This window comes from Eublepharis macularius, chromosome 5 (assembly GCF_028583425.1).
Source record: "Eublepharis macularius isolate TG4126 chromosome 5, MPM_Emac_v1.0, whole genome shotgun sequence".
Lineage (NCBI taxonomy): Eukaryota > Metazoa > Chordata > Lepidosauria > Squamata > Eublepharidae > Eublepharis > Eublepharis macularius.
The window spans coordinates 3,265,546-3,284,742 of NC_072794.1; the positions used below are offsets into that span (position 1 = coordinate 3,265,546).

At 48.6% G+C, this 19,197-nt stretch overlaps 1 protein-coding gene across 2 annotated transcripts in view; it reads left to right on the forward strand.

Moving 5' to 3' along the window:
- ANO8 (anoctamin 8) overlaps positions 1 to 18,273 on the forward strand; it is a 46,449-nt gene extending 28,176 nt beyond the window's left edge. The window contains exons 9-19 of one of the 2 annotated variants that reach the window (XM_054979599.1): positions 114 to 266; positions 2,546 to 2,672; positions 3,225 to 3,280; positions 3,893 to 3,967; positions 4,761 to 4,904; positions 6,367 to 7,116; positions 7,944 to 8,135; positions 9,291 to 9,422; positions 12,432 to 12,542; positions 13,938 to 14,622; positions 17,069 to 18,273. In XM_054979599.1, the coding sequence (XP_054835574.1) occupies positions 114 to 266; positions 2,546 to 2,672; positions 3,225 to 3,280; positions 3,893 to 3,967; positions 4,761 to 4,904; positions 6,367 to 7,116; positions 7,944 to 8,135; positions 9,291 to 9,422; positions 12,432 to 12,542; positions 13,938 to 14,615 (2,418 nt within the window). In that variant the 3' untranslated portion in view covers positions 14,616 to 14,622; positions 17,069 to 18,273. The remainder of the gene's footprint in view (positions 1 to 113; positions 267 to 2,545; positions 2,673 to 3,224; positions 3,281 to 3,892; positions 3,968 to 4,760; positions 4,905 to 6,366; positions 7,117 to 7,943; positions 8,136 to 9,290; positions 9,423 to 12,431; positions 12,543 to 13,937; positions 14,623 to 17,068) is intronic. The other variant, XM_054979600.1, reaches the window with a different exon arrangement.
- The last annotated feature ends 924 nt before the right edge of the window (positions 18,274 to 19,197 follow it).

Sequence of the window (19,197 nt, forward strand, 5' to 3'; positions counted from 1 at the left end):
GAGTGGCTGTGATGGCGCAGGGCCTGGCACCCAGAGCCCTGAATTCAAGATGCCCCACGTGTAGTGGTATTCTTGTTGTCAGGGGTCTCCGTAATGCTGTCCTTTCCTTGTAGGGCGTGAAGCGCATCAGCCCGGTGACCAACGCGGAAGAGTTCTATTACCCTCCGTGGAAGCGGCTGCTGTTCCAGTGCCTGGTCAGCCTGCCCGTCTGCCTCTTTTGCCTCTCCTTTGTCTTCCTTGCCATGCTGGGTTGCTTTGAGCTGCAGGTAAGGCGGCCCAGCGGATGTCCAACACCCTGGGAGGGAGGGAGCAAGGGAAAGAAGGAGGAGGAAATCATCCGCTTACAGGACTCTCTACCACCAGGTGCTGTGATGGGCACTGGCTTTAAAAACAAGCATTCACGGAGGAGAGATCAATCAAGAACAGTTAGCCAAGAGACTAAATGGCGCTTCCATGATCAGAGGCAGTCTACCTCTGAGTTGTGGAGTGGGAGCAAATTATTTTCTGGACTCCTCAAAGCATCCCGCCAAAACAGGGAGGGCCTGTTCACCATTGATTTTTAGAAAGGATTAGAAAGTTGTTCTTTTTTAAGGACCTTTAAGTGATCAGCAGTGGAAGGGGGGGCGTGATTGTGGGTGTATTTTTTGTTTTTAATTATTTTCAGGTTTAAGTGTTGGTTTGCTTTGTTCTTTGGATGCAAGTGGCTATTCATTTTTTAAGCCACCTTGAGCCCTTTTTAGGGAAAGGCAGGATATAAATATTCTAAACAATGAAATTTCAGAGTACAAGAAGACAAAATCTTGGGGCCTCTGGCATCGCTTGCGCTTCTCTGTGGCTGCTGCGGAGGTGTTTGTCTGCTGTTGAGCTCACCACCTCTTCTGCAGTGCTTACCCAAGCTCAGGACCAGTGTCTTTCAGGCTCCCCGGTGCACACAGCGCTGCTGGTGGCAGGTGAAGCATGTGCTGCAGCAGAGGAAGCCTCTGCCACAGCCAGAGAGAATTGTGGCGGGAACGATGTCATAGGATCCAAGACCAACCAAAGTTGGGAAAGCTGTATGCACCTGTTCCTGCACAGTCAGATTCCTGAGGTGCATTCATATCACGACCTTTAAACTGATCTGAATCTGAACAGGTTGCAACAGGCAGCCCTCAGAGAGAGTCCTGAGAATTGCAGCTTCGATGAGAGCACCTGCTGTCCTTCCTTGGAAGTTCTCTGTAAACCAGGAGAGCAATTTTAAGGAGAATTACACCCTTCTAAGTTTCTTGGAGTCAACAGAAGGATGTGACTTTGCTTAGGACTGCACTTTCTGTCCCCCAGGATTCCTTAGTGCAGGGTCCCCAGCGTGGTGCCATGGGTGCTCTGGCACCACCAACACTGTCCCTGGTGCCCACCAAGTATTTTTAGGAAGTTGGTGGAGCTACGTAGGGCCCTTGACCAGCAGAGCTTCTGATTGACCACTGGACATCTGATTGGCTGTACAGAATAAAATAATAGCTCAGTTGCAGCTGCCACCACAGTTATTTTCCCTCATTCCTCTTTCTAGCTTGTTCGTAAAATTACCCCCCTTCTCTCCTGCACTTGGGTTTCCTCTCTGTGTGTGGCTCCATCTCTGCCTCACCTCCTTTACCTATTGGCTCCATCTCCTCTACCAGGCATTTTCTGTTTGCATTCACCACCCTTTGTCAGAATTTCAAAGATGCTCACAGGCTTAAAATGGTTTTTTGGGGGGAAGGGAGGAGGAGGAGAAAATTTTTGTTATAACTTTGGATTCATGTTTCAGGGGAAAGTTTTTATTGTACTTGCTTATTTTCATGTAGGACATTACTGGCTTCAACCCATGTGTTTTTTCAGGTTCTGGTGCTCCAGGGGCATTATTTTAATGGGCAATATATACAAGGGTCTTGGGCAGCTGAATGCAGTTCTCCCTCTAATCTAAAGCCTCCCATAAAGTTTCAAGCAGATTGGACAAATTTTACAGACCCCCACCCCAATATTAAGTCTCTTTTTGCACAGCCGCAATAAGTTCTATTAACTAATTCCTAAAATGACTGTCAAGCAGCGGCCAGCAGGAAAGCCCCAGTGAGCCACCAGCATTTAACAAAACAAAGCTCTGTCTGCATTCATTTCCTTTTCCTACCCTTACAGAGACTGCCAGTAATCATCTTTCACCTTTTCCTTGTTGTGGTTTGTTGTTTCCTTTCAGAAAGTAAGGAAGGCTTCTCTTGCAGCCCCGCCCCTCCACATCCATTGGTCTACTCTTATCCCCAATGGCAACTTTTCAGGGGATGGGGATTTTCAAGTAAATAACACCAAAAAAATGTAGCTGAGCTTCTTCTGCCTGTCTACCACAGAACCCCCAAGTTTCAAGCAAACTGGACAAATAGTCTTCTGTCAGATCTGGAGCGTAAAAGCTCCAAAATTGAGACTCCTAGCCGTTGGAGCATGCGCTTGCAGGTGCAGCTGCCCTCCAGTCCTTGTGGGTGGTGCTGAGGCATTCCTGCCACCCCCACCTGTCCCCCCCCTGTGTTTTCCTTTCCCCACACAGGAGTTTGTGCTGAGCATCAAGGAGCTGCCCCGCATTGTGCGTTTCTTGCCGAAGATCATGCTTGCAGTCATTGTCACGGCCTGCGATGAAGTTTACAAGAAAATTGCCTACTGGCTCAATGACATGGGTGACTATTCACAAAAATACGGCTTTTTCTCCTCCACTAACCCAAATTTTTATCACTTCAGTGTTAAACTGCAAGTTTTGAGTATTCACATTCTGAATGGGGATTTTGCCATTTGGGCTTGTTGGCCTCTCTTGGCGGATTTAATCATTGCTGAGGTGAAAGAGTAAAATGAAATGTTTACCGTCATCATGTCTTAAATATGGGGGATGGGCCGGTAGTGCTAAAGGGAGCCTCCAGATCTAGAGGCAGCGTACCATGCAGTACCAGCTGTTGGAACATAAAACAGGGGAGAACGTTTGCCTTCATGCTGTGCTGGTGAGCTTCCCAGACGTATTTTGTATAAACTGTAGGTGCTGGATTAGATGGCGCTTTGGTCTGATTCAGCAGAGCTTTGCGGACGTTTTAGAAGAATATAGTCTGCTAGATAACCAAACAGAGTTGAACATTGGACAGTCATGGGTTAAGGGGTGAACGCTGTCAAATGTCAGGAATCAGGTGGTGAAATCATCAGAGGTCTGCTTCCTTCCCACAACCCTCTTTTTATTCTGGCAGAAAATTACCGCTTGCAGAGTGCCTATGAAAAACACCTCATCATTAAAATGATCTTGGTAAGTTGGACTTATTTGCAGGCAGGGCTTTTTTTCAGCAGGAACGCAGCGGAACGGAGTTCTGGAACCGCTTGAAAATGGTCACATGGCTGGTGGCCTCGCCTCCTGATCTCCAGACAGAGGGGAGTTCAGATTGCCCTCCGCGCCGCTGAGCGGCGCGGAGGGCAATCTCAACTCCCCTCTGTCTGGAGATCAGGGGGCGAGGCCACCAGCCATGTGACCACTTTCTCTGAGGGCAACCCACTGAGTTCCACCACCTCTTTTCCCAGAAAAAAAGCCCTGTTTGCAGGGCTTTTGAAGTTGGGTCCTCCCCCAGCCTGCTAAGTCGGTAGAGGATGGCTGTACTTACAAACAGGGGCCATGATAGCTAAATGTCCTGAGGTAGTCTAACCCTGAGAACCTAGGTCTGGGGAACAAGCAAGGGCATTGCCTTTCTGCCTTGTTTGTGGGCCCCAAATTTGGGGCCTTTCTGGGGACAGGACAGTGTTGGTATGAGGGTGCCCAGTGCTGGGGGGTGTAGCTGTGGGGAACATGGCGCTGCAAGGAGTCCGTGTTCCTCAAGTGGGGCTGCAACCCTGCTTCTCTTCATCTCTGACTCTGTTTTCCCCACAGTTTCAGTTCGTAAATTCATACCTAAGTCTTTTTTACATCGGATTCTACCTCAAGGACATGGAGCGCCTCAAGGAGGTATGAACATTGCAGGCCTCGGAACTCAAAGGCATTGGATGAGGGGGTGGGGCGACAGCCCAGCAGCCAAAGCCCTCCCCCCTCAGCTCCCACCCTGGGGAGTAACAAGGGATCAAGGCCCCGCTTGGCCTCCAGATCAACAGCCCCCCAGCCCCACTCAGCTGGCCAGCGAGGGGAAATGGAGGAGGGGGCATGCTTGGAGCCACCACAACATGCGGCAAAATGGTGCGCACTTTCCAGAGGCCCCGATGATGCACTTCTGTTTGAAAACTGGACGCGGCAGAACCAGCGTGAATCGACCTCAAACATAATAAAAACGCCATACTTGGGGCCAATTTTGCCCTTGCTGAGAGTCCATTGGTTCTGTTTTCCAACCAGAAGAGACGTCCCCGGGGCCTCCAGAATGCCTGTACAAAGCGCACGTGCAAGAAGACTCATAATTAAGCCGGCCAATACCCCTGTCCCTTACTTTCGAGGTAAGGGGTCCCTTCAGACTTTCCCTTCAGACTTTCAGAGCAAAAATGTCTTCCAAATTTTGTGGGACACCCCTCCCTTTCCAAACAGGCCACTGTTCATTTCTTACTTCCTGCAAAACGTTTTCTTTATGGATTTGTTGAATATTTAGTTTTGAAGTGAATAAACCTGGCCTAAAAGCCACATCTGAACGGCCAGACTTCCTTTGTTCATTTTCCAGTTTGCGTTTGTTTTAATTTTAATTTTTCTGTCCTTCTCTGTCTCTGTCTCTCTCTCTTTCTCCTCCCCTCCCCGCCCCCCCCCATCCCACCATCCACAGCTCCTGCTCATCTTTTCTCTCTTCCAGAGTTTGGTGCGTCAGTTCAAAGACGCCCTGCTCCCTTCTGTCATCCTGCAGCTCCATCTCTCCCTCATCTCCTTAAAGAGTCTGCTGAGTTTTTGCTGGCAGTTGGGCGTCTCCAAAGTAGGAGTTGGGCGCAAGGCCAAAATGGCAGGGGTGGGAGAAGCTGGCTGGGCAGGAATCTCTCAATTGCAGTACTTTTTTCTGCCATTGGACAAGTCATTGCCAGCTCTAGCTTGGGAAATTCCTGACGATTTAGGGGCAGAGTCTCTGGGGGGCTGGGGGGCTGGCAGCCTCCGCAGTAACTGTTCTGTGTAGTCTGTGTAACTCCAGGAGACAGTAAAGAGTTGCATCCGAATGACCAGGTGGGAATTTTCTTTGAGCCCAAATAAATCCCGCAGGAGAGATGGCTTTTGAGGGGGAATTTCTTGGAAAATACGGAAACCGTAAATGTGGTGTAGTGGATCAGCACTTGAGACTCATGGGTTCAAATTCTTGCCTCACCGTGAAGCTTTTTGGGCAACCTTGGAGTCATCCCCCGCCCCTCTCGATCTTGTAGGCTTATTGTGAGGATAAATTGGGGGAGGAGAGAATTGCCTGCGCTCCTCTGAGATCCCTGGGGAAAGAGCAAGATGGGACAGATTTGTTGTAGGTTCCTGAGGGCTTACAATTTGGACTTGTTAAAAATAAATATGGAAACACGTCTGCTAATGGGTGGGGTGGGTATGATAGAGGTTCATAAAATATATACTTGGTGTGGAGAAAGGTGAAAGGGAAATGTTTCTCACTCTCTTTATCATGTTAGAAGTAGAGACCATCTGACGAGCAATCCGTTCAGGACAGATAAAACAAAAGGCTCCTTGCAGAGTGTAGAATTCACTGGTGGAGCTCACAGCCACGGGATGCTGTGACATCACAAGCACAGGTGGCTTTAAAGAACGGTTAGACGAAAGTGAAAGAGGGCAGGGCAACCCGTGGTGATTCTCCAGAATTGCTCCATGTTGAAAGGCAGACCCCCTTTGGGGGACAGGTGCTGGGGGGAGAACACCACCTGTTTCTTGCCTGACTTCTGGGCTTCCTAGACTCATGTGGCTGACTGCTGTTGGAAACAGGATGCCTCTGCTCGGCCAGGGTCAGCCCAGTTTCTCTGGCTCATACGCAGACTCCCCCCTTTCCTGACCTGTCGATTTCATTCTGTTTTCTTTCTCATTGTTTGCCACTCTAGTTATTTATATTACAATTCCTACTGATATATGACTGTGGCCACTTTGCTGAATGAGCATCATGATCCAAGAAGCTGGTGGTTTGATGGTGGGAGAGGCAGAGGCAAAGGCAACCAGTCAGCTCTCCCTACCCCCCAGTGTGGGATCTGAAAGGCGAAAGCCAGTGGAGAAGGGGCTTTCAGGGGGTACGGCTGGCCTGACCAAGTGCCTTTGGGGATAAGTTATGCAAATAAACATGCTTAGACAGGGAAGGAACTGGGGGTGGTGGTGGCACCTTTCTAGCAAGGAAAGGCTCTCGGCTGCTTGTGCTCCTGTTCACGGTGGTCTGTTTATCATCATGTCTTTCTCACTGCTGCCCCCAGATGTTGGCCACGCTGCTCATCACCCGTCAGTTCCTGCAGAACGTCAAGGAGGTCTCTCAGCCCCACCTCTACAGCAAGTTCAAGCGGGGAGACTTCAGTGTACAAAACCTCCGGGAGGTCACGCACACTCTCTTCCGGCTGCTCACCCAGAAGTATACCTTGGCCAAACCTCAGGGCGCCAAACCTCACCCCCGGCAAGGACACCCGCAGGCAGGACATGGGCCAGAGCCCCCAGAGGAGGCACCCAAGGGGGAAAAGAAATGCCTGAATGGTGGGTGTGGGGTCCCTGAAGAAGAGGAAGAGGAGGAGAAGAAGGAGTCCGACTCAGAAGACGAGAGCATCATTGACTGTGGGCTGAAGCTCAAGAAGGTGAGTTTTATTGAGAAGGCCGAACGGAAGTCCGGGGACCTCCGGGGCCTAGAGGAAGTCAGCTTCTTGGAAGAAGGTAGCCCCACCATGGTGGAAAAAGGGATGGATCCAGCCTCCATGTTTGAGCTGTGTGAAGATGACGAGGAGAGTGATGGGGCCTCGGGCAGCCCCCTCAAGGACCCGCCAGAGGCCAAAGAGCCTGTGGTCATCATGCGAGCGCGGAGGCCACGAGGTGCCAAGAATCTGGTTGGAGGCGAAGAGGAGGAAGACTATGAGGAGGACCGGAAGCCAACAAGGACCTCTTGGATTGACCCTCCAGAGGAGAAGTACACCACACAGCTTGCCCAGGCTGAGGTGGAGAGCTGCATGAAGAAATACGAGGTTAGCGGTGGCCAAGTGCAGTTGAAGACTGAGAGCAAGGTGGAGTCTGGGGATGGGAGGGAGCTCAGCAAGAATACAATGCAGTAGAGTTCACCCTCCAAAACTGCCATTTTCTCCAGGGCAACTGATTTCTGTAGTCTGGGAGGTCTGCAGGCTCCATGGGGAAGTTGACTACCCAAGGTGTGGTGCTTCCCCCCCCCCCCAGGAAGTCTGAGATTCCTTCACCCCACTGGCTTCCTTTCCCCCCAGCCCATGAAACTTCATGCTGTTGTTTTCACCCCATGTTTTATTAAGCTCAGCTGAGCCAGTGTCAGACCCAGGCCGTTTCCACACAGCTTACCTTATTCTGCAAAATAGCGAAATCTCGTGAGAAGACGAGATAACAGCATCTTCTCGCGAGATTTCGCGCCAGATTTCGCTATTTTGCAGACTAAGGTAAGCCATGTGGAAACGGCCCCAGTTTAGAGCACACATCAAGTTGGTTGGGTGGCCATGAAATGGAATTGCTAACCAGCTGGCAAAGCCTGCCAAGAATAGAGACCAGATGGCCAAGTCCAGCATCCTGTTTCTGTCACCAGCGGGTTGTGATTCATCCCCATCACCTTCTACTTAGAGGTAGACTGCCACTGATCTGGACGTCTCATTAGCTCTCGGGATAAATAGTGATGAACAGACTGGTCCACCTCGATGAATTTGCTTGAAATATTTTGAGTTCCACACATTAACCACCTGTTTGTTATGCTTCTGCGTTGAACTGGGTTGTGTTTGGGGACTCTAAAGACAATGCAACAGGCGCCTGAATTCTCTGCTTGCCCATCCCTCCCCAGGACACCTTCCAGGACTACCAGGAGATGTTCATCCAGTTTGGCTACGTGGTTCTCTTTTCATCGGCCTTCCCATTGGCTGCCATGTGCGCCTTAATCAACAATGTCATTGAGATCCGCAGTGATGCCTTCAAGCTGTGCACAGGACTCCAGCGCCCTTTTGGGCAGCGCGTGGAAAGCATCGGAGAGTGGCAGGTCGGGAGAGTCGTGCGTATGCTGTTGTCCTGCCCCCACCCACCCAGTTTTCTTTAGTTTTCTGCACTAGCAGAAGGAAAGCAAGAATTTAAGCCTAAGAGCATAACGGGACCCTTGATGGAGCAGACCTGGGTATGTCAAGTCCAGCATTCAGCAGCGCTCGGACCAGTGCCTCTTGGAAGCTTACAACATGAAGGGAACATCCCTCTTCATTCCACTCCAAGAGTACCTCTGATATTTCACAGATACACTACTTCGGAATATGGAGGTTCTTTTTAGCTATCGTAGCCAGTAGTCATCCTCCAGTAATTTATCTGCTTCCTCTTTAAAGCATCTAAGTTGGTGACCATAGCCAGATCTTGTGGCAGTTAATAACAACAACAACAGCACTTATATACCACTCTTCCAGACAGATTAGTGGCCTACTCAGAGTGGTGAACAGAGTGTTGTTGTTATCCCCACAGTACAGCTGGGAAGCTGGGCTGAGAGGAGCAGCTTATCTACAGGCCCCAGTTAACAGCTACAATCTGCTCAGAGCTGGCCTGTGAGTCTGATGGCAAGGCGAGCCAGTCCACACCACCATGACATCCGGGGCTGTGCTTGGAAGCAATGAGGACTAAGACCGGGGGAGGGGGGAGGGAGCGGTTAGATAATGAAAGTAGAGGAGGAAGTCATCCACTGAGGTAAATGCAGGGCTCATTTTGAGGGGGAACGCACAGGAACGCAGTTCCAGTAGATCTCCGAAAAGGTCACGTCAGGTGGCCCCACCCACCTGATTTTTGGCCATTTGGGGCCTGGCCGAAAACAGCCAGGATTGGTCCTGAAACGGCCAGGATCAGGCCTCTGATGGGTGGTGGATCACTCTCCCGCTCAGCAGCGGCCCAATCCTGACCATTTTGGGCCCAATTTCGGCCCTGAATAGCCGGGATTGGGTCCAAAACAGCTAGGATAGGTGATGTCAGGGGGTGGGGCATATGCAAATCAGTTATGCTAATGACACTTCTGGTGATGGCAAGGGGCGTGGCATATGCAAATGAGTTGTGCTAATGAGTTCCTGCAGCTCTTTTTCTACAAAATGACCCCTGGGCAAATTGCTTTGAATATCAGCTGCTCAGCTCAAAGAAACGCACATCTGTTTTTCTTTTCTCTCTACAGAAAGTAATGGAGGCGATGGGAGTCCTGGCGATTGTGGTGAACTTCTACCTGATTGGTCAGTGCGGGCAGCTGCAGCGCCTCTTCCCGTGGCTCAGCCCTGAGGGGGCCATCATCTCCGTAGTGGTGTTGGAGGTAATGGCTTTCTCTAGATCCTTCTTTTCCTCCTCTTGGTTTCTGCAGTTATGAAATGCCCCAGTTCTGTGGGAGTGGCATTCTTGCTAAAGAGTCTCCAGTTACTAGTAAGGGTCAGGATCTGCCAGGTAACCCTCAAAAAGACTTCACTGCATGAGTTAAAGAACTTTATTGAAAAGCTACCAGTTTCAGGATCTTACTCCAACTTGGACAGGAGTGGCGTTTCTCTACAGACATAAAGCATATATAGGATTCTAAGTGCAGGTGAGTTCCCAAATCCCCACCCCCTCAGGTAACGGTCTGCTATGTTCAAGAGGAAGCATTTAGGTGGGAAAAAGCAGAGCTGATGCAGGAAAAGTCTCAGTGTGACGAGTGTCCCAGGCTCAGGCGAGAGGAGTGTAGGAGAACATACAGGCAAGGCAGCCCCTCCCTTGCATTCGTTCGCCTCACTGTGAAGAAATAGCTTCGGCTGTTAGTTATACCCATAGTGTCAGAGCACAGGCAGACATTACACAGGGTCTTGTTGGGTATGACGAGTGAACACCTGACAGTATGGAACCCCCAGGTTCTGCCACTGGGTTCAAGCTTGTCGTCTGATGGAAGTATCTTCATTTTGCTTTATTAGCTGTCAAAAATTTAATCAATTTAATCAATTGGTTTTGATTTAGGAAGACTGGGAATCTTTTCTGTGAGTTGGAACTGGGAGTCTTTTCTGCAAGTTCTCAGAAGCTGAATTTTGTTGTATGCCTCTTGACACGCTAGCAGTATCAAAACCTAACATGGGTGGCCTCTCGAGTTCCAGTACCCAGTGGTGGTTTGATTATTGGTAAGGGCAACAAAAAGGAGTGGGGGGGGGGGACCCAGCCCTACAAACCAAGGGTAACCAAGGAGGTTGGAACATCAGCAAAAAGTTAAATTGTGGAAAATAACTAAAAATATGAATTAAAAACACCGGTATAAAGTTTCATTAGAAATACATAAATTAGATTTAAAATATCATGTTTTTACATATGCATACTAAAACCTTGTATATAAATAAAATACATTCACTAATATGCAGGTATAATAGTACAACTCATTGCCATATGTACAGAGCCAATAAGAGCAGAAGTGTTTCAGCCCAAAGGCCTTCCTCAGTGGTACAAAAATATTGCAGATAGCACCCCGTCAATAAAATATATAAAATATGATGGAGCACATAATTAATATGGAATGGAGAAGGAAAAGAAAAAGGGGGACAAAAGGTGTAAAGGTTAATACCTGGATAATAAGTAGAAACCAATATCAAACAAACATATTTCAATGAAATTACGGTGAGTTGAAATTGAAAATAACCTGGAGTGAAAGAATTCTGCCCCAGAACAGCATGAAATAAAGTCTAGGCAATGTGTCATCTAAAGAGTTTTAATTCCTTTCTCCATACGTCTTTAAAAAGGAGCCAAATTTATCCCAACTGAAAAAACATATTTTGAAAAAGAGATATGCCAAATAAAATATAAATAAAATCAAGGAAATTTTACCTTATATAACCAGGTCAAGAATATAAAATTCAAGACAGGGTGCCGGATACCAACCAAAGATGAAAGAGGAATGCAACAAAGCCATGCCTACACATCTAAGCTATACGTGATAGAAAGGGGAGGGGAAGATGATGCAGTGATATGGGTGACGATGAGGTAGCGGGCAGGCTCTGTTTTTCCTCCTTTTCCAGTTTCATTCTGTGCAAGGTCATGCATGTTTGGTTTTATTGGTTCTTCTGTACATATGGCAAAGAGTTGTACTATTATACCTGTATTTTAGTGATTTTATTTTATTTATATAAGGTTTTAGTACATACATGTAGAACCATATAATGTTTTTAATCTATGCATTTTAATTCTATTTTATACCAGTGTTTTAAATTCATATTTTAGTTATTTTCCACATTTTTTCTGATGTTCTAGCCTCCTTGGTTACCCATGGTTTGATCACTGGGTTTAGCTAGGGATGTCTTGAACTTTGTGGCAACTACGTTCCACAGGCAAACGTTCGGGGTTCGGCAGGCACCATCCCCTGTGAGCAAAGTCTCTGGTCAACCTGGAATAGCTGCCAGATAGCTTTGTGCAGTAACTGTAGAGGTGGAGTTCTTTTTCCTTGTGTGGCACAGGGGCTTTTGCATCTGTGTAATGGGTGAGATTATTCAACCCAGGGTCATGAGTGGGTACGTCAAGGGATTAAATGACGTGTAGTAGAAGCTGTGTGAAAATGCACAAGTGTAAACATGAACTTAAACAAAAAGGTGTAAGATTTTATTTTAAAAATGCAAAAGAAATCATGAAGAGCCAAGCGGAGAGACCAAAAAAAAAAATCACATCTCTCTTTGTGACCAGCAAACAAATCTTGAGCCAGACTGGTGGGTGTGAGAACATCCCTATATTTAATATAAACATTAGCTGAGGCACATCAAATCATTTTGCATCTAAAATTCGCTGCTCTGCACAAGACTCTTCAAAGATTTTCTTGGGTGCTGAACTACACGTGCTGGTTGGGGTTTGATTCCCTGGTGTGGTGGGATGTGACCCCAGGAATCAATTAGCCGTGAGGGAGGGGGCCCAATACAGAGGATAGATGGGAGGGGAAAGGGGAGTCCTTTTGAAACTCCGCTGCTGCCCCCCCACCCCATGCTGCTCCTCTGATCCCAGCTGGCCTTCCCCGCTACTCTACGCCTCATTTGGAGAAAAAGTACTACTGTCTTTTCCGTCTTGAGGTTAAAAGTAGTCCGGGGAGTGGGGGGGGGGTGTTCATTTTTGATCTGGGAGATGCCTTGTGGGAGCAAAGTTAAGAGAGGAGCCATTCTCCCTGGGCAGCAGTTTCCATATGGGGAGGGGGAGCACTACTTCTTGAGGTTGCATCACAATTTGGCCTGCGTGAATCGAAGCATGCACAAGAGCGAGGTCTGGCAGAAGGGCTGGAAGTGGGTTGGTGTCCCTTTCCCCCCTGCCCTCATCTAGTTTCTTCCCTTCCCCTCAGCACTTTGCGCTCCTGCTCAAATATGTAATCCAAGTGGCGATTCCAGACATCCCCTCCTGGGTAGCAGAGGAAATGGCAAAACTTGAATATCAGCGACGAGAGGCCTTCAAGGTGAGTCTATCTGAACAAACATCTCTTCTGCCAGAGCAGGACACTCGTTGCCCTACGGCTGATATTCCGTCACAGCGAACCGGGGAAGAGGCTAAAACTTTACCAGCCTGAAGGAATCCATTTTTTTTCTTGTTGGGGCAAAGGGAAGGAAGAATAAGGTGTAAATAGCATTAGCTATGAATTAGGAATTTGGGGCTCAAATCCCACCACTTCTCCAAATTCAGAAGGGAACTTTGGCCAGTATCCTTTGGTCCCAATTGTCTTTTCTCCTTTGTTAATAAGGGGATAATTGTATTAATTGGGTTTCCAAGCTCACTGAAGACGTCCTAGCCAACTAATTTTATGAGCTTTGATTTGGGACCCCAAAACTGGGTTGTGACTGTGCCACAGATGGGTTGTGAAGCCCGTTGGGTGAGTTGGGAAAGGAGGTTCTGGGAGGCTTATTGGTAAATGTAAATTTTCTTCTCCGTAATGCCCCAGAAATGCATCCTGTTGTTCATCAACGTTACCATGAAAATACATTACAAACTCTTAAAATATTAACTGATATGAGATTGCAGTGTTTTATGCTGAGGATGGAGAAAACAGCATGGAGTTATTTTACAAGTAGGATTCAAAACATAGTAGTTTAGAAGCGGGTCCAGCTTCAAAAGCTATTAAAGCTGCAGAGGTTTCCAACTAGATGGAATCCAATGGCTTAGATTCCTCCTCCTCCTCTGTGCTTCTCACCCATGGGGAAAAGGGGATAGGTGTGCCAGTTCCCCCTCCCAAAGTTTCAGGCTCCGCTGAGCCCCAAGGCTAGGATTTCAGGGGAATGGTAGCTAACAAAGTCCTCTTCTGTGGGTACTGCTCTGCTCATGTGTTATAAGACCCTGGAAAATGCATCCCTTTCTTTTTGGGCGATGCGCCAGACTCGTGCTCTCAGCATAACCTGCCTTTAGAGTTGTCCTGAGGATGAAATGAAGTAGAACGATGACCTCTTTTGTTCCCCACCAGGAAGTAAGGCAGAGTATAAACAAAGTAAAATAAAAATTAATTTTTTTTAAATCACTACATGATTGATTGGATCCCCCTTTTTAATCTATACAAAAATAGTTTTTTTTTAAAACTGATTCAGTGTTGGGTCCTAATTTTACTAGCCTACATTACATGTTTATCCTAAGGCTTATACCTTGAATGAATGCAAAGAGTCTGAAATGCTCCAAAAGCCCTGTATAGACAGAAAAGATGACGGGTTAGACCCTGTGGGTGAGCCGTGTTCCCCGTGGCTGTTTTCTCCAGTGCAAGAAGAGGTCTCCAGGGTCCTGCAGACTCTCATGTGCCACCGCTCACAGAGTGGGGTCAGTGGGATCCAGGCCCATTGTCAGCCACGCTCTTTCTCCTCCTCCTTCCCAGAAACACGAGCGGCAAGCCCAGCACCACTTCCAGCAGCAGCAGCGCCGCAAGCGGGAAGAAGAAGAGCGACAGCGGCATGCCGAGTACCATGCCAGGAAAGAACGGGAGAGCAGCCGGGAGGAAGGCAAAGTTGACGGGGGGGCAGTTGACCCAGCCCATGAGAAGAGCCTTCCCAAGGGAAAGGGTCCGAGTGGGTCAGGCCACGGGTCTGAGAAACCGAAGCGACCCAGTTCCCTCCTCGCTACCAACAATGTGATGAAGCTGAAGCAGATCATCCCACTGCAGGGCAAGTTTCTATCGGGCGGTGCTGGGGCAGCAGGCACTGGGACAGCCCGCTCTCCACAGTCCCCCACTGGCACAGATAACAAACTGCCTGGGTTTCTCAGTTTCAAGTTCCTGAAGTCTCCAGAGACCAAACGAGAGACAAATACGGAGAAGGCGCAGTCCCCCACCAAACCTTTCAACCCAAGTAAACTGTTCAACTTCAGCAAGTCTGAGGGGGGCAACGGGGCCCCTCTGCTGCTACAAGCACCAAGGCCCAGCCACTCGGCAGATCCAAGCGAGAGGCCCCTGGCGGGCAGATCACACCTCAATGGGATGATGGCTGAGGAGATGTCGGCCGAGGAATCCGAAATCCGAATGATGGTGGAGGAGGAGGGCCCGAGCCATAAACTCTAACCCACAGGTGGCGGTCGAGGGTGGGGCAAGGAAAAGAGAGGAAGCAGCTGTGGGCCCGGGGGGGCGGGGGGGTACTGATTTTTCAAGCAGAACTTGGTCTAGGAGCAAGGAGCAGAACGTCATGTGGCTTGCAGGTGGATTTGAGGAAGTCCTGGGAGCTTTGCTTTTGTTGCAACATCAGTTTCCCAAGGTGGGATTTGGTGGCAGAGTACCTGAAAGGGAGGGTAAAGATTGGCCCAAGGACCAGAGTTCTTCAGACTGGGTATGCAGAGGGTGGGTTGTGGCTTCAGCACAGCGTTGCAGGTGATCCTCCATCTCTGCCTGCGGTTCAGCTGTAAGGTTGGGAGCAGTGTAAAGGCCCTGCTAGCTCAGGGGGGGCCGTAGCTTTCCCACAGGGGTTACCGTCCTGCCCCCTCCCTACGTCTCTTGTCAGAGCTGGGCCTCCAGGCTCTATCTGAAGGGCTTCATTTATTTGTGTGTCCATGTTTTGTGTCCTGGGAGGAGAGCACCCTTACGTGATCCCCGTGGGAAACCTGCCACATGGACCTGCCCCAAACTTGCTCTGGGACTGGTAAGGGTAATTTTTGTGAGAGAAACTGCAGGGGCTTGGTAGCAGCCTGAACAGCCCGACTTCGCCCAGGTTTGTCAGACCCTGGGAAGTAAGCGGGGCTGGCCACCGTCAGTACTTTGATGGGAGACCGCTGAGGAAGAACTAAGGTTGCTCTGCAGAGGGAGGCAATGACAAACTACCTCTGCTCTCCTCTTGCCTGGACACCTGTAGAAGGAGTCCCGTGAGTCGGTTGCCACTCAATGGCACCTTCTTCTGGAGGAGGGACAGCAGAGGTGTGCAGCTCATCCACTGAGGCAAGAGAATTGAAGAGACCGATCCTTTCCCAGGGTTTGCAGGTACTGCAAAAGCCAGTTTGGGCTGGGTCACAGGTCCCCCTTACCATTTGGGGAAGCTGTTGCAGACACACACACCTTCCACAATACCTTCTACATTAGAGCAAAAATTTGTTTGGAAGGGGGAGACGCTAGCTTAGATTTGCTTCGAAATACTTTAATATTCTGTTTAACACACCTCCCCCCCCACACACACACACATTCACACACACGTCCAGCAGTACCAGAATTGTTGAATTTCACAAGGTTCACAGATATGATTGCATTTAGCAAACTAAGACTTTAATATCGTCGCCTTAAAATGCTTCAGCAGAATTTTTTACAGCAAACCCTCAAAAACATAACTTCTGGAGAGGCACAGGATTCTGAAAGCAGTGTCTGAGTTCTGAAATGTTACTGGATTTAGAAACTGGAGAGATGCATCCTTTTCGTTCTGTGCCACGCCACTTCCACACTTCTGGGTTGGCAACGGCAATCATTTGGGACTGGTTTCCTCATGGTGAGAAATTGTTGGCAGCTGCTGCATTTTACATCCAAAACAAGTCAAATCTTGGTGCTGCATTGGACGATTTCTAAAGTATGGGTTAGGGACAAGAGAAGCTTGCTTGCCTGCCTTTGAGAAATGTTCCTAGCTCTTACCAACAATTTTCCATCTCCCCTTCACCTAGTGAACTACTCTTTTTCTGCTTGAACAACAGCCCTGCAGGGTAGATGGCCACGGGTCCAGATACCTGCGGGGGGGGGGGGGGCACTTTTGAGCAGATGTTCATGCATGGTTGACATTTCTTGCACTATAAACTAAACCCAGATTTCTTTCACCTTCCCTGCTGATGGCTTGGAACTGTCCCAGGAGCCACTGCTTTGGCTTCTGCAGAAGCGGACGGTGTGGTAGGGGCAGGGAGGCATCTGCAGGCCTGATTTATTTTTAATTTTCACTGGCAGGAAAAACAAACGAGGCAAGCCCTTGCGATCTATTTGGGATGGTCTTGGGTCACTGGTAACTTTGTGTTGTTCTCATGCAGTAAGGACCTCGTGACTGCTGTTTGGCAATTGTGTGTGCGGGGGATGAGTTTTGGTTTAATGAAAATATCTAGAATAGACTTCAGGGTATACAGAATCGGTGGATGGGCAGGGAGGAAACTGCCTATCTGGTTGCAAGCAGGGAAATAGGTTGCTGTAGCGAGGGCAGGGGGAGTAGTTGTAGCATGTTTTAATCCCTTAAAAATGAGGGTGGGGTGAGTTTGGTAGGCAGGTTTTGTGTGAATCTTCACACCATCTTCACTAACGTTCCCAGTTGGGTTATTGATCCAAAAGTTCTCTCTGGTTGTTTATGACCTTCACTATACCTGTCTCCTTGCAAGGCAAGACCTGGCTCTGGTTTTCTATTTTATTTTATTTTTTCAGTTTCCAACCTTCAAAATCCTTGTGCTTAATTTTGCAATTGGTGAGTATTGGATCAGATAGTCAGCAGTTTAGAGGCACAGATTGAAGGATGCATCTCAGGTTCTGACTACTCACAAAAGAATGGTTTGTTGGTTTGTATTTTTAAGGGGCTCAGCTGTTCCACAAACCCAACAAGAAGAAGTGATTGTGAAACGAAGGAATAGCTTTGTCCTCCATTCATAGACGATTCTCCCAAGCCATGATTCCTTTGGATTTAGCATGCTGTTGCCACAAGAGTATTTTTTCCAAGGTGGTGGGGGGGGGGCTGTGCTTTGGTCTTCTTTACAGGCAGCCGTTGTTCAAGAGTTAACAGTCCCAGAAGCTTCCGAAGAAAAAGCATCCCGAGGTGTTTCATCTGAGCTGCTCAGCCGTTCTCGAGATCGGGCAGAGGCAGTGCCCCTCCTGGGCCAAAATCCTAAGGCAGAGACCAGTGTGCATTTTGCTTATCCCGCTCTTCCACATCCGACATTCCTTTGTGTCGCATCCAAGCCATTTCATGACAGCAATAAAGCAGCTTTGGCAGCTGGCTGCAGGCCTCCACTCCAGATGTGCTCCCTGGTGTTCCATCCTGACAGGAACAGCAGCGATGAGGAGGTGCAGAAAAACAAAGCAACGTTGAACTCATGCTGGTATCGAGGCAGCATTTCCATCTCTGCCAGGCCGGAAGAGAATCCAAGTCTGACATGTGATCAATAACGGGACAGTTCACTCAAGCGGATGTAGATACCCGAGGTGTCTCGCCCTCTCCCCAGTCTTTTGTAGTGCAGACAGCGTAACACCGACTAAGGCAGGCAGGAGCCCTGCTGCGATTCTTTGATCTTCCCCCCCATGCCCAGAGGATGAAACACTGTGATTCTTGATGTAGGAATGCCCCCCCCCATCCATCCCATACTACCATCCACAAGGGTTGCTGCTTCATCATCTTGCAAGCGTGGGAGATAGTAAGCCGGTGCCCTGCTCGCCAAAGTTCCAAAGTCTGGCACAGAGAAGCCAAGAAGGGGCAGCAGCCAAACACAAGAAGAATCCTCAGCCGGGGAGGCCCTTCCAGGATCACGCCCGTTCTCCATCCCCACAGCAAAACACAACCAACGTCTTACTTCTCTGAGCAATTATCACTGGACAAAAGAAGAAATTCCTTTTGAGGGGAGGGTGAGGGAGGAGAGGGAAAAGGGAGGGAGTAGGGAATATTATTTTTTTAAACTTATTTATTTGCTGCATTTATTTATTTTGCCTTGAATAAGGAAACAAAAGGGGGAAACAGTGGGAGGATCCTTTCTTTTTTAAGTTATTTTTGTCATATTTTTGTAAAACTGGCAGAAATGCAATAAAAATTATATTTCAACAAAGGAAATGTGTGGCTATTTTGGAGTTGACACAGTGGCTTTCGGCACACTAAAATGCAGAAGTCCTTGGAAGGGCACCTTTTAAAAAATGCTGCCATCTCCCCAGATGATACAAGGACTGCCACGTAGCGTGCTCATGCGCAGATTTATTCCGAAGTTCCTGAGGGCCTTCCTCTGTGAAAAGGGTACAGAAGGCTGCCCCATCCGTGTCGGTGTGAACACAACAAGGGTTTTAGGGGCCAAAAAGCCAACACTCAGGGAAGGTTTCATGAGGCAGAACCCCCTTTTGGGATGTACCTCCTAACATGATGCCTACAGGTGGACTGTGACAAAACTGGGACATGGGCTCCCTCATAAGGGAGCTGCTAGCAAGTAAAGCTCTAAAGTCTCCTTAAAGCCTTCTATTAGGCTTAGGACACATCAAGGCCATCTCTCTTTATCTGCTGCACCTGGGAAATGGTTGGGAGAGGGTTTTTTTTAATTAAAAGAATTAGCAGATGCTCCCCTCAGTTCAACACTGATTGTGGTACAGTCCCACTACTCCAAGCCATGCCCCTCCCCCCCCCATCATTTTGGAGCTGCTGCAAGAGTGACAAAGCCTCACTGCTCAGACCAAGTCCCTCCTCCTCTGCCCTCATCCTCTCTAGCCAGCCAGAGGTTTCTCGGGAATCTATAAGCAAGATATGGTGAACAGCACACCCCTCCAGCACGTGCTATTCAGAACCTCCTGAACGTGGCTGCTCCATTTAGGGCCAAGGGTTGTGTTTGTCCCTCAGCAGACATTCTGGAAGAGGGTGACTGCTTCAGAGCCATGCATACGACTCCGCCGCCCCTGGCCTATGAGGGTTGAAGAAAAGTAGCCGTCCTAAATCAGGCTAGCCAGTCCATCAGGA